The sequence below is a fragment of the Mustela putorius genome, unplaced genomic scaffold, assembly GCF_011764305.1.
Source record: "Mustela putorius furo isolate JIRA1106 unplaced genomic scaffold, ASM1176430v1.1 tig00003913_pilon_pilon_pilon, whole genome shotgun sequence".
NCBI classification, from domain to species: Eukaryota; Metazoa; Chordata; class Mammalia; order Carnivora; family Mustelidae; genus Mustela; species Mustela putorius.
In genome coordinates, this window is record NW_025422060.1 from 4,804,335 (window position 1) to 4,818,405 (window position 14,071).

The window sequence follows — 14,071 nt, forward strand, 5'->3', positions numbered from 1 at the left end:
TTGTTGTCAAGGATTCATGTCCCTCTGGGCTGTCCATATTCTTACACATTCTGCATACCTATCCTAGGCACCTGCATTCAGAAGGCTCTTTATGAGTGGTGAATGGCCTTAGCTGAGACATTATTCAAGTACCTCTGCCAAAACAAACTTATTAGGTAACTTGAAGATGTATTTATCCATCCTAACTTAGTATCTTCTTCCTCCTCAACTTTCCGCCCCTTCTTTCCCTGGTCCCAAGTTCCATAGAACACCTACTTAACAACATTTTCTCAATTGAGAAGATAGATGGGTTCTCTACCAAGGAGCCCAAGACAGGTGATATGCCACTGAGGGTGCAAGAGGAATTTCCCTAAGGTCTGCAGTGATAGTCCTATGATTAATATTAGGTTTTATTTCCTATACATGTTCTAATAAATCTTGAGATGAATGAAAAACACTGCCCACTTCAAGCCCTAATGTTCAGTTTTTAAACATAAACAAAACTATATATCAGGCCAAGTGCTCCATGTCCTTATCAGAGAAAGAAGGCCCTATACCAAAGTCAGAGTTCAAGTGAACATGGAGAAGAATTATATTTGGGATTTTGGATACTGGCACAAAAGTATTTATGATCTACACAATCTATGACATCAGAAAGAGGGGAAAATAAAAATCCTTTCTGGTTTAAAGTATGAGGCCAAGACCAGACTCTTATCCAGACTCGACTATGTGTAGAACCAATGGGCCAACACAGACAGACCTCTACTGCCATTGTGCCCACTACTGAGTGCACTACTGGTATAAATATATTGTATATGTTAACTTCTGTTTTCCTTGAAAGGAACTTTTTCAGTTAGGACTTAGTGGGATATGTAGAAGGATATGTCTACCAACTCATCTATCAGCCTCTAGTGCTTCTGCCTCTCAAATATAACTTCCTGAGGGGGGGGTGGAAATACCTGCTATGATTTTATGCTTCAGGAAAACAAAATTCCCCCAAATTACCCACATACAAGGTTTTGGGTTTCAGGAATCTCAATTAATTACAGCTAGTTTAAAGCTGCAGTTCAGCCTTGACGCCAGTAGTACCCAACATTATGACTGTCACAGAGGCTGTCTTCCAAGATGAGGGAATTTGGTATGCAGCAACTGACATCACAAATGCCCTTTTCAATACTGCTTTCAGTTCACCCTTATGTGGACTGGGCTGCAATACACCATTACTGATCTTCCAGAGGAGTCCTTAAATTCCCTCTCTGACATAAAGGTCATCAGGTCCATAACCTGGAAAAAAGTGCCATTACCAGAGAGAGGGACAACTAACCTTCCTCTCTATTAATGACATCATCCAAATGGAGCCAGAAAAATGCACCAGCAAATAAGGATTGGACACCACATTAATCTGGACATAACACAAGGACCAGAAACCTAAGTGAAATTCCAGGGCATCATATGGGAAGGGCCACAATGTGTTTCTTGAGAGTAAACAATTTCTAAGCCTTTGGCTTTCTCTGGCCCAATAAATGCAAGGAGTCTCAACAATTAGTGGTACTATTTGTCTACTGGTGATCACACTCCTCAGAGGTATCTTGATGGCACTCAAATATCGGGTTACCATAAAGATCTCTACATTTGAGTGACACCTGATAGATGGATGCCTTGGAGATCCTCTGAGAGATCTATTAGCTACCCTTCCCTTTCGTCACTATTATACACATTTTCCATCTGAGTTATAAGCCTTAGCATATCTCTGTGTACCAGTTTTAGGCTATGCTGAAAGACAATGCCACTAGTCAAGGGCAACCACTGCATTTATGGACCCATAATTTCCTGGAGTGATCTCGTAAGTATAAACCCTTTGAGAGTCAGTTGATGGCCTGTTACTGAGTCATGGCTGAGTATACGATCCATGGCCATAAAACCATCTTTGTACCAAAACACCATCTAAGATGTATCAATACTTTTGTTTCTGTTCACTAATTATCTTAGGGTATTAATACTTTAGGAAAAAGTATAAAGTGTAAAAATTCTGTAATGTGTGCTCAAATACAAATTCATGAACCAAACAAAAAGGACCATCAGGTGAGTTTAATTTAAAATATTTCAGGGGCGCCTGTGTGGCTCAGTGCATTAAAGCCTCTGCCTTCAACTCAGGTCATGATCCCAGCGTCCTGGGATCAAGCCCTGCATTGGGCTTTCTGCTCAGCAGGGAGCCTGCTTCCCCCTCTCTCTCTACCTGACTCTCTGCCTTACTTGTGATCTCTGTCTGCCAAATAAATGAAACCTTTTTAAAAATAAATAAATAAATAAATGAAATATTCTAATATTAGCTAGGGTTGTTATACTTACCAGAGAGTCCTTCCCCTCTGAGAGTGCTTTGTTTCTTTACTTGCTGTTGGGTTTTTGACATTGAATCCTGATTCTTATGCATGAGCTTTTCATCTGGTACTTTATCATGAGCTACATTGGGAGATACATTTAGTCCACTAAATGGAAAAACATATTTATTGTGAAATCTCTAGATTATAAAATAATAATAATTGTGCAGGATTCTTTCTCATTTTTGTAAAGTTTTATGGAAACTGTGACAATGATAGATTCACATGAACTTGTGAGATCAGTTTTAATAGATGTGGAAGCTGTCTGATTGTCTCTTAAATATTCCTAGGTATCAAATATGTTTTATATTAGTCTCTAGCTTTTTGGTTACTTACATTTTATTTGGGCAATTACATAGTCACAGACCAAAAAAATGAAAATTCATATTACAAGTTTTCTTATTACAGTGTTATTTTTAATTGCAAAATATTTAAAACCATCTAAATATACAAATATAGAAAACTGGTTGGATAAACTAATGCATATATTATAAACTATCATACAGTATAAATTGTGGTACATAACATAGTACAATATGTAGTAGATATGAAAACAGTGAGAAAACTACTGCTACAAAGAAATGAAAATGTCTCTACAAAATGATTTGGAAGGATTCTAGGGGTAATTTTTTAAAAAATGGAACAGAGAATACCTAACATGCCACTTTTTTAAAAGAAAGAAAGTAATATAGAAATGAAGGGGGTGGAAAAGGACAGGTTTTTAAAAATAAAATATACAAGGACAAACCAGAAAACAATACAGTTGGATACCTATAAGAAAAGGGTGAAGACTGAGGAATACAAGGGAAGGAATGATACTTTATCTCTTTTTGCATATTTACTACTTTTGGAAAAAAGTTCACTTTTACGTATTCCAAAAATAAATTTAAAAAAATGAGAACGAAGACTAAAACTGAAAACAAACTTAATGAACCTAATGATGGAAAAAAATAAGCACAAACCCAAATAATCAATCAACAGTATTTGATCTATAACCTCAGTCTTAGGCGAGAGAGTGGAATGCAAAAGCATTCACAAAAATTTTTAGTAGTTTTTCCTTTTCTACTGCTATCAGGTAAGCAACTGTGAAACAAAGTCCCACTTGCAGAGGGAATACTAGCTTTTAATCAAATTGATGACAATCTTCTGGTGGGCCCAAACAAAGTCATCCAACTAGGGCTGTATATCATCCTGATCATATGGGGCAACATGGTTAGATCATTAATATAAAGAAGGTAAAAGGACATAGTGTCCAGGTAAAATTCCAGGGCAAGATGAGCAAAAGACAAGACATCTTATTCCACAGGAGATATTTGTGAATCTATTCACCCTCTCTTCCCAAGATTAGAGAGTCTGAATAGTGGTGGGACTCTTTGACTACTGACTTTCTACCCAAAGAGATTTCAGGCACATAACTCTGGAGTTGGCATAAATTACCATGTCTTCACCATTAGAACCTATTGCAAAAAGACACTGACACAGGTCTAAGGCACCCATTGGTTTTTTGGACCAGTAATTTTCCAGGGCTGACTGAAAGGTACACACTCTTTGTGAGACTATTACTGACCTACTATTGCCCTTGGTGGATGCTGAGCACATGACCCATGGGTATGAATGATCAGAAATTATAAACAAAATGTATCAATAATTTTTCTTTTGTTCTTTATCTTAGGGTATTCACCCTTTAAATTAACATGTAAAATTTCTACAGAATATATCCTAGGTATATGGTTGTGAGCCAAAGGAAAAAAAAAACTCTAAAATAATATGTAGAGTTTTTTAAAATACTTACTAGTGAATCTTCCCTTTCTAGAAGTTTTTTGTTTCTCTACTTGCATTTTGGTTTTTGACACTGAATCTTCATGCTCAATCATATGTTCTTCATCTGGTACTACATAAAGAAATACATTTAGCCCATTAAATAGAAAAAAAAGACCTGTTGTGAAACACCTAAACTTCAAATTTATACAAGTGTACAGCAGAATTTTCTCTCTTTTTGATAAAACTAAAAATACAATGCTAGATATGAAAACAATGAGTAAAGTTTTAATGAGCGTTTTCATATGAATAATATTTCATAAATATTTATATAAATTAAATTTACTTAAATTAGTTCCAGTTTTTTGGGGTATTTATACTTAGACTAATACGTAAATGTAGTTGAAACAATAAAACATATATGCACAAGGTTACTTATGGCAGCATTTGTAATTGCATAATATTCAAAACTACCTAAATGTTCAAGCATAGATTACTGTTTAAGTAACTGAAGATCTGTACTGTAAACTGTGGTATCACATAAACAATGGTATATTGACACAAACAGCTGTACAAAACTGTCAAATGAATGGAAACATTTTCCAGAAAGTGACATACAAAAATTTCCATGAGAGAATATTAAGTGAAAAAGAAAAGTTAAAAAGCAGATCTAGTATATTACCTTTGAGGTGACAAAGAAGGGGGATTAAGGGAGAAAATAGAGAAAAATATAGAGACACTTACTTTTACAAAATGAAACACAGCCCTGATAAACCAGAAATCAATTTACTTAAAACAGAAGGGATAAACTGAGGAACGCAGGAGTGAGGCTTCAGGAAAAAATGCTCTCTCTCTCTTAAATATTTTTATTTTGGAAGTAGGCTAATATTTCTACATATTCCAAAAACAAATTATACTAAACAAAAATAATAGTTTACAAAAAATGAAGCAACTTAAGAAAAGAAGCACTGTATGGTGACTAACATAACATTTTTAAAAAAAGAAATGAACCAACTCAAGGAATAAAAAGGGACTAATTTAGTTACCTGTGATACAGTAATATAGTCTCAGTCTTGGGTAAGAGAAAACCATAAAATCTTTTGTTTGTTTTTCTGACAGTATCAACTAAGCAATTCTAAAATAATTTCAGGGTCTTATAGAATTGAGCAAATGAGTAAATATAAATATATTGACGATATAAATACATATATACAAACACATACATACACACACACATATATATACAGACACATACACATATGAGTGCATACATATACATACATGTGTATACATATTCATAGATACATATAACTACATACACATAAATGTATCTGTATGTGTATACACACACATACACACCCCAGTACAAATGGGAACCATTAGTTTTGAACCACAAATATTGAACCACAAATAACATTTCCCATTTGAAAAAAACTAAGGCCTCTAGGACAAATGACTGATTCCAACTATGAGGCAAGAAATGTTCAAGACTGGCACAGAACATCTTGTCATACTAAGTAGGGAGTTTCTCAATGTCTAGGTCATGTCTTAAGTTTATAATAATTATCTTGATTAAATTCCTACTCAATGCTAGAGCAATTATATTGCTTCATTACTGGTATATGGAAATGCAACCCATTTCTGTATGTTGGTTTTTTTAATACTACAACTTTTCTGAATTGTATATGAGTTCTAGCAGTGTTTGGGTGGCATATTCAAGGTTCTCCACATAGCATGTTATGGCATCTGCAAGTAGTGAAAGTCTGAATACTTCCTTGCTGATTTGAATGACTTTTATTTCATTTTGTTGTCTGATTGCTGAAGCTAAGACTTCCAGTTCTGTGTTAAATAATAATGTTGAGAAGGGACATTTCTGTTCTCATTTTTCCACATTGAGGTTGATATTAGCTGTGGGTATTTCATATTTGGTCTTTATGATGTTGAGGTATGTTCCATCTATACCTACTTTGTTGAGAGTTTCTATTGAAAATGGATGCTGTACTTGGTCAAATGCTTATTCTGCATCTACTGGGAAGAACATATGGTTCTTATTCTTTCTTTCACTAATGTGGTATATCACATGGATCCATTTGCAAATATTGAACCACAAATCCCACTTAATCATGGTGAATAATTCTTTTAATGTACTGTTTGATTTGGTTTGCTAGTATCTTATTGAGAATTTTTGTATCCATGTTCATCAGAGATATTGGTCTGTAATTCTTTTTATAGGGGTTTTTCTGATATTGAATAAAGGTAATACTGGTCTCATAGAATGAGTTTGGAAATTTTCCTTTCATTTCTGTTTTTTGGAACAGTTTGAGGAGAAGAAGAATAGGTAATAACTCTTCTTTAAATGGCTGGTAGTCTTCCCCTGGGAAGATATCTGGCCCTGGACCCCAGTTTGTTGGGATATTTTTGATTACTGACTCAATTTCCTTGCTGGTTTGGGGTCTGTTCAAATTTTCTATTTCTTCCTGTTTCAGATTTTATTTTTGTTTATTTGATCTGTTCTACTGTTTATTGTTGTTGTTCCTATATGGTTTATTTCTCCTTTATCTTTATTATTTTCCTTCTTATGCTGGCTTTAGGCTTAATTCCTATTCCTTTTCTTTTCTTTGTTTGCTGTTCCTTTTCTAATTCCTTTAGGTGTGAGTTTAGGTTGTATACTTGAGACTTTTCATGCTTCTTTAGGTAGGCCTATATTGTTATATACTTACTTACCTCTTATGGCTACCATTACTGCATCCTAAAGGTTTTGGATTATTGAGTTTTCATTTTCATTTGTTTCCATGTATTTTTAAAAATTTCTTCTTTAATTTCCTGGTTAACCAATTCACTCTTTTGTATGTATTTAACCACCATTTATTTGTGGCATTTCCAAATTTTTTCTTGCAGTTGACTTCACATTTCAAAGTGCTGTGGTCTGAATATATTCATGGTATGATCTCATTCTTTTTATACTTGTTGATGGCTGATTTGTGACAGAGTATGTGATCTATTCTGGAGAATGTTCCATGGGCACTTGAGAAGCATGTGTATTCTGTTGTTTTAGGTTGACATGATCTGAATATATCTGTGAAGTCCATCTGGTCCAGTGTGTCACTGATCTTCAGTTTAGATGATCTGTCCATTGCTGTGAGTGGGGTGTTAAAGTCCCCTACTATTATTGCATTATTATCAATTAGTTTCTTTAATTTTGTTATTAATTAATTTATATATTTGGCAACTCCCAACTTACAGTGATAAATATTTACAATTGTTAGACCTTCTTGTTGGATAGAATCTTTATTATGCTATAGTGTCCTTCTTAGTCACTTATTATAGTCCTTTGTTTAAAAACTAGTATGTCTGATATAAGGATCACTACTCCCACTTTCTTTTAATGTCCATTAGCATGATAAATGGTTCTCCATCCCCACACTTTCAATCTAGAGGTGTCTTTGAGTCTAAAATGAGTCTCTTATAGATAGCTTATTGATGGGTATTATGTTTTTCATCTAATTTGATACACTATTTATTTTGATTGGAGCATTTAGTCAATTTACATTCAGAGTAATTATTGAAAAATATGAATTTAGTGCCATTGTATTACCTATAAAGTTACTATTTCTGTAGAGTTTTTCTTTCTGATCTTTGTTACTTTTGGGCTCTCTCTTTGCTCAAAGGATAATCTTTTTATTTTTTTTATTCCTTAATTTTATTTTTTCAATGTTCCAAGATTCATTGTTTATGCACCACACCCAGTGCTTCATGCAATATGTGCCCCCCTTAATACCTACCATAAGGCTCACCCATCCCACTATTCCCTCCCTCCCAAAACCCTAAGTTTGTTTATCATGATTATATATTATATATATATTATATATATTATATATTATATATTATATATTATATCAGTCTCTCATGATTCATCTCCCCTTCTGGCTTATCCCAATTCACTTTTCCTTTCTTTCTCCTATTGTCCTCCATGTCATTCCTTATGTTCCACAAATAAGTGAAACCATATGATAATGGATTTTCTTTGCTTGAATTATTTCACTCAGCATAATCTCCTTCAGTCCCATCCATGTTGATACAAAAGTTGGGTATTCATTCTTTCTGATGGCTGCATAATATTCCATTGTATATATGGACCATATCTTCTTTATCCATTCCTCTGTTGAACGACATCTTGGCTCTTTCAACAGTTTGGCAACTGTGGCCATTGCTGCTATGAACATTGGAGTACAGATAGCCCTTCTTTTACTGCATCTGTATCTTTGGGGTAAATACCCAGTAGTATAATTTCAGGGTCATAGGGTAGCTCTGTTTTTATTTTTTGAGGAATCTCCATACTGTCAAAAGATCATCTTTAATATTTCTTGGAGGGTTGCTTTAGTGTTCATGAATTCCTTTAATTTTAGTTTTGTTTGTTTTGTCATGGAAACTCTTTCTCTCTTATTTGGAATGACAGCCTTCCTGGATAAAGTATTCTTGCTGCATATTTTTCCCATTTAGCACATTGAATATATCATACCAGTCCTTTTTGGCCTGCCAGTTCTCTTTGAACAGGTCTGCTGTCAGCCTTATGTTTCTATCCTTGTAGGTTAAAGACCTCTTATTTGGAGCCGCTTTCAGGATTTTTTTTTTATCTCTGAAATTTGCAAACCTCACTATTATATGTTGAAGTGTTGACCTATTTTTATTGACTTTGAGGGGAATTCTCTGTGCCTTCTTGGCCTACCATATTAGGAATTTTCTCTGCTATAATTTGTTCAATAAACATTCAGTCTCTCTCCCTTCATTTCCTGGGACCCCTAATATGCAAATATTATTTCACTTTACTGTTCATTTTTTTTTGTTTGTTTAGCTTCCATATGAAATCACATGGTATTTGTCTTTCTCTATTTCACTTAGCCTGATACCCTCTAGGCTCATCCCTATTGTCACAAATGGCAAGATCTCATTTTTGATGGTTGCATAATATTCCTGTGTGTGTGTGTGTGTGTGTGTGTGTGTGTGTAACATCTTCTTTATTCATTCATCTATTGATGGACACTGGCTGCTTCCAGTTCTTGATTGTTCTAAATGATGCTTCATTAAACAAAGTGGTGGATTGTTATGATGAGCAGCAAGTGTTATATGTAAGTGTTGAATCACTAAATTGTACATCTGAAACTAATATTAGACTGTATGTTAACTGGAATTCGGATTAAAATTTCTTATAAGTTTTAAATAGGGAAAAATAGACAAAAAAATCCATGGGGTGTATATATGTTCTCAAATTAATGTTTTTTCATTCTTTGGGTAAATATCCAATAGTGGAATTACTGGATTGTATGGTTTTCTTATTTTTAATATTTTGAGGAATCTTCCTACTATTTTCCACCAGTTCACAAACCATATTCCTACCAATAGTGTATGAATGTTCCTTTTACTCCACATAATCACCAATACTTGTTATTTCTTGTCATTTTGATTTTAGTCATTCTGACAAGTCTAAGGTAAAATCTCATTGTGGTTTTGATTTGCATTTCCCTGATGATTAGTGATGGTAAGCATATTTTCAGGTGTCTGCTGGACATCTGCAGGTCTTCTTTAAAAAAATTATCTCTTCAGGTTCTTTTACCACATTTTAAATTGGATTATTTGTGGTTTTGGTGTTGAATTATGTAACATTTTATGTATTTTAGGTACTAACCCTGTATCAGATATAGCATTTGTAAATATCTTCTCCCATTCAATAAGTTGTCCTTTCATTGTGTCAATGGTTTCTTTCACTGTGCAAAAGTCTTCCATATTGGTGTAGTCCTAATAGTTTATTTTTGCTTTTCTATTGCTTGAGGGGAACTATCAAGAAAATTATGGCTAAGGCCAATGTCAAAGAGTTTACTGCTTATGTTTCCTTCTAGGAGTGTTATGGTTTCATTCGAGTTTACTTTGTTTATGGTTTAAGAGTGGTCCAGTTTTCCCAGAACCATTTATTGAAGAGACTGTTCTTTCCCCAGTGTTTAATCTTGACTTCTTTCTCATAATTTGCCATATATGTGTGGGTATATTTCTGGGCTCTTTATTCTATTCTGTTGATCAATGTATCTATTTCTGTGCCAGTACCATACTATTTTGATAACTACAGCTTTATAGCATATCTTGAAATATGGATTTTCATACCTCTAGTTTTGTTCTTTCTCAAGATTGCTCTGGTTATTCAAGGTCTTAGGATTATTTGTCCTAGATATGTGAAATGTACTGATAGAAATGGAATTGAATTTGTATATTGTTTTGGGTTAATATGGACATTTTAATTATATTAATTCTTGAAATCTATAAGAATGGAAAAATTTTCACATTTCTTTGTGTTGTCTTCAATTCCTTTAATCTATGCTATAGTTTTCAGAAGATTGGTCTTTCTTTTCCTGGATTAAGTTCATTCTGAGGTACTTTATTCTTTTCAGTGCAATTGAAAATGCTGCTGTTTTCTTAATTATTCTTTCTGTTGTTTTATTAGTGTATAGAAACACAATAGATTTCTGAGTATTTATTTTGTATCCCGCAACTTTACATAATTCATTTATTAGGTTTAAGAGTTTTTTAGTGGTGTCTCTAAAATTTTCTATGTGTAGTATCATGTCACCTGCAAATAGTGTAGGTTTTCTTCCTTACCAATCTGGAAGCCTTTTATTTACTTTTCTTGTCTGATTGCTGTGGCTAGGACTTCCAGTACTACTGAATAAAAGTGGGGAGAGTAGGTATCCTAGTTCGGTTCCTAATCTTAGAAGGAAAGTTCTACTTTTCACCATTGAGTGTGATGATGATTGTTTTTGTCTAGACAAAGATTTTAAGCTAGCATTCAAAAATATGTTCAAATAACTAAAATAAACTATACCTTAAAGAACTAAAGGAAATTATAAGGATAATACCTTACCATCAGAGAATATCAATAGCATGATAGAATTTTTTTAAAAAAGATGAACTATATATTCTATAGTTGAAAGCACAATAATTGAAATAAAAAGAACCAAAGGTAGTATTAAAAAGGCAAAGAAGAGGGGCATCTGAGTGGTTCAGTTGTTTAGGTGGCTGCCTTCAGCTCAGGCCATGTCCTAGGGTCCTGAGATGGAGTCCTGCATTGGGCTCCTCGCTCATCAGGAAGCCTGCATCTTCCTCTGCCCCTCTCCCTGCTCTTGTGCATACTCACTCTCTCTCTCTCAAATAAACAAAATCTTTTTTTTTTTTAAGGCAAAGAAGGAATCAGTGAAAATGAGGAGATGTATATTGATATTAGCCAGTCTAAGAAGCAGGAAGAAAAAGAATGAAAACAATGAACAGAGCCTCAGAGATTGATGGAAAACTATCAAGAGTATCAACATAACAAAATGGGCATCTCACAGAGAAAGAAGAAAAAGAAAAAATCATTTTCAAAAATAATAGTCATTAACTTCTCAAAAATTTGAAAATCGATCTTCATATAAAGCAGCTCAACAAATTCAAACTAAATTCAAAGACATCCACACAGATGCATATCATAGTCAGATTGTCAAAAACAGTTTTCTGGAAGTTCCAAGATTCTTAATTTAAGATTGTTTTCTTGATATTAAAACTTCATCTTCAGGTAAAAAAATTTTTTCTGATTTCTTATTCATTTTCTCATACAGAAAAGAGACCTTTCATCCATTAAAACGTGATTTTTTTCATGATGAAGCCTCTTAATTATTAAAATATATCAAGAAACACCCAAGTGTCCTATAATTTTTATAACATTTTAAGCAAATGATAATTGTTTAAATAAAACAGTGGTAAATTTTCAAAATACAGTGCTTTTATTGAAAGGATATGGAGGTATTCTGTTACTATATATTAAAATTAAGAAGTTGAACATAGACCTTGTTTTTTTAAAGCATATTCACTTTTTTAAAAAGCTTTCATATTTTTTAAGCTTGTATTTGAGAATGAGAGAGAGCACAAGTGGGAGGGAGGGGAAAGAAGAGAGGGAGAAGCAGCCTCTCCCCCTCCCCAAAGAAAGGAGCACAACACAGGGCTTGATCCCATGACCCTGGGATCATGCATGAACAGAAGGTAGACACAACAAACTGAGTCACCCGGGTGCACCAGATGTTTTCAAATTTTAAGACAGTATTTATTTAAAAGTTAGAATGAATAAAAATAATGATTCCAACATAAATAAAAGAAAGCAAAAATGAATTAAGATGGGGAAAATAGAAATACCCCAAATACTGAAATATAGCAATAATTATAACAATTGTAAATAGATTATGTGTTCTAGAAACAGAGAAAAGCAAATTATAAACTATTTAAGGGTTTATAAGCAAATTATAAACTATTTAAGATATACTACACTAAAGTTTAAGAATATAGGAAAGTGTAAATTAAAATAGATGAAAGAAGATATGACTTTCATATAGTAAACAAATCTACTATAGTTATGTCAATATCAGACAAAATAAAATTTAACTCAAAAAGACCTTATCAAAGAGTAAGATGATCTCTTTAACAAAAGAGAAAGGGAGTTTACCAGAAATACATAAGTTTTTAAATTTGCATGTACCCCAATCATAAGTAGTATAAAGAAAAGAGTACAGAAATACAGGAAGAAACAGATAGATCTAAAAGCATAGTAAGAAAACTCAATATGTATCTCTCATTAAATGGTGAAATGAATAAAAAAATTCTAGAAAATCAAGAAGTAAGAAATTAAAAATATAATTTTTAAAAGCTTGACAGTGAATATGTGTAAGGTAGTATTGGTATATACATTGATGAATCAAATTCTGCTAAATTTAATCAAAACTAATTAAATTAATTTAAATGATTTATTAATTTTAATAATTATATTTGTTACTGAATCTCTCTTGCAGCTCTAAGGGTTAAGCAAAACATTAACTGATATTTCATCCATCCTTGGGCTATAAGAAGATAGATTTTTAAATTCACTAAAGAGTCCCCAATCTGTGATGGAAGTACTAGATTTGCAATATATATTAATTACTCAACAATATGCTGTCTTATTTCTTAAAGATATGAGCAAATCATATTTTGTGGTAATAAACTATTAAAAGAAATTATTGAAGTATAAACATATGTGACCAGATTATTCACTGTGCAAGCAGAATCAATCTTGTTATTTTTCAGATACTCAGATTTCAATAATTTTTAAATAATCTAATATTTAGTATTAATAGTAATAATTTGTAATATTTTCTAGTTCTCTTGGCCTATACATACTTTAGAGTTACACTGAGATATTGGTTATCAGACATGTCTAAGGAAAAGTATGTAAAATTCTAAAAATATAGAGCAAAGAAGAGTAAATGAAACTTATCAGGCAGGAAAACATAAAGCACAAGTAAAATGGAGCAATATAACCTCAAAATACCAAAATTGGATCAAGTGTGATTATGAATGCTAATAAAAAGACAAAGATATCAGAATGAATTTGAAAACACAACTATAAGTTTCATATAAAAGATTTTAAAAAATCATAAAGACACAAGAAAGTTAAAGAAACAAAACAGAAAAGTATCATGCATATACCAACCAGAAGATGATAGGAGATACATTAACAGCAGATATGGTAGCGTTTAAGGTAAACATAAAAATTATAAAAATGGGTCCCTTCATTAAAACAAAGGGGTCTTTCCTCCAGGGAAATTATTAATTTTAAATATATATAAATATATTGTATATATTATTACATTTATATGTTTTTTATTTTATTATATTATTACATTTATATATAAATATCATACATTTATATATATGATATCATAAGTTCTGAAGCAAAATCTAATACAAGAAATAAAGAAATCCATAATCATAAAAATTTAAAACATCTAATTCAGTAATTATGGAACATACAATAAAGACCTAGAAGCATGAACAAAATAATTGTAGACATATTCATGAACTATAGAAAAAAACCCTCCTGAATTTATTTGAAAATAATTTTACAGGAT

The 14,071-nt window shown here is 32.6% G+C and overlaps 1 protein-coding gene across 1 annotated transcript in view; it reads right to left on the reverse strand.

Annotated features, from left to right (window-relative positions):
• The window catches only part of CCDC7 (coiled-coil domain containing 7), a 467,373-nt gene that overhangs the window by 228,599 nt on the left and 224,703 nt on the right, over positions 1 to 14,071 (reverse strand). Inside the window, exons 22-23 of the mRNA XM_045069128.1 lie at positions 4,150 to 4,248; positions 2,329 to 2,439 (exon numbers count right to left, since the gene is read on the reverse strand). Of these exons, the coding sequence (XP_044925063.1) occupies positions 2,329 to 2,439; positions 4,150 to 4,248 (210 nt within the window). The remainder of the gene's footprint in view (positions 1 to 2,328; positions 2,440 to 4,149; positions 4,249 to 14,071) is intronic.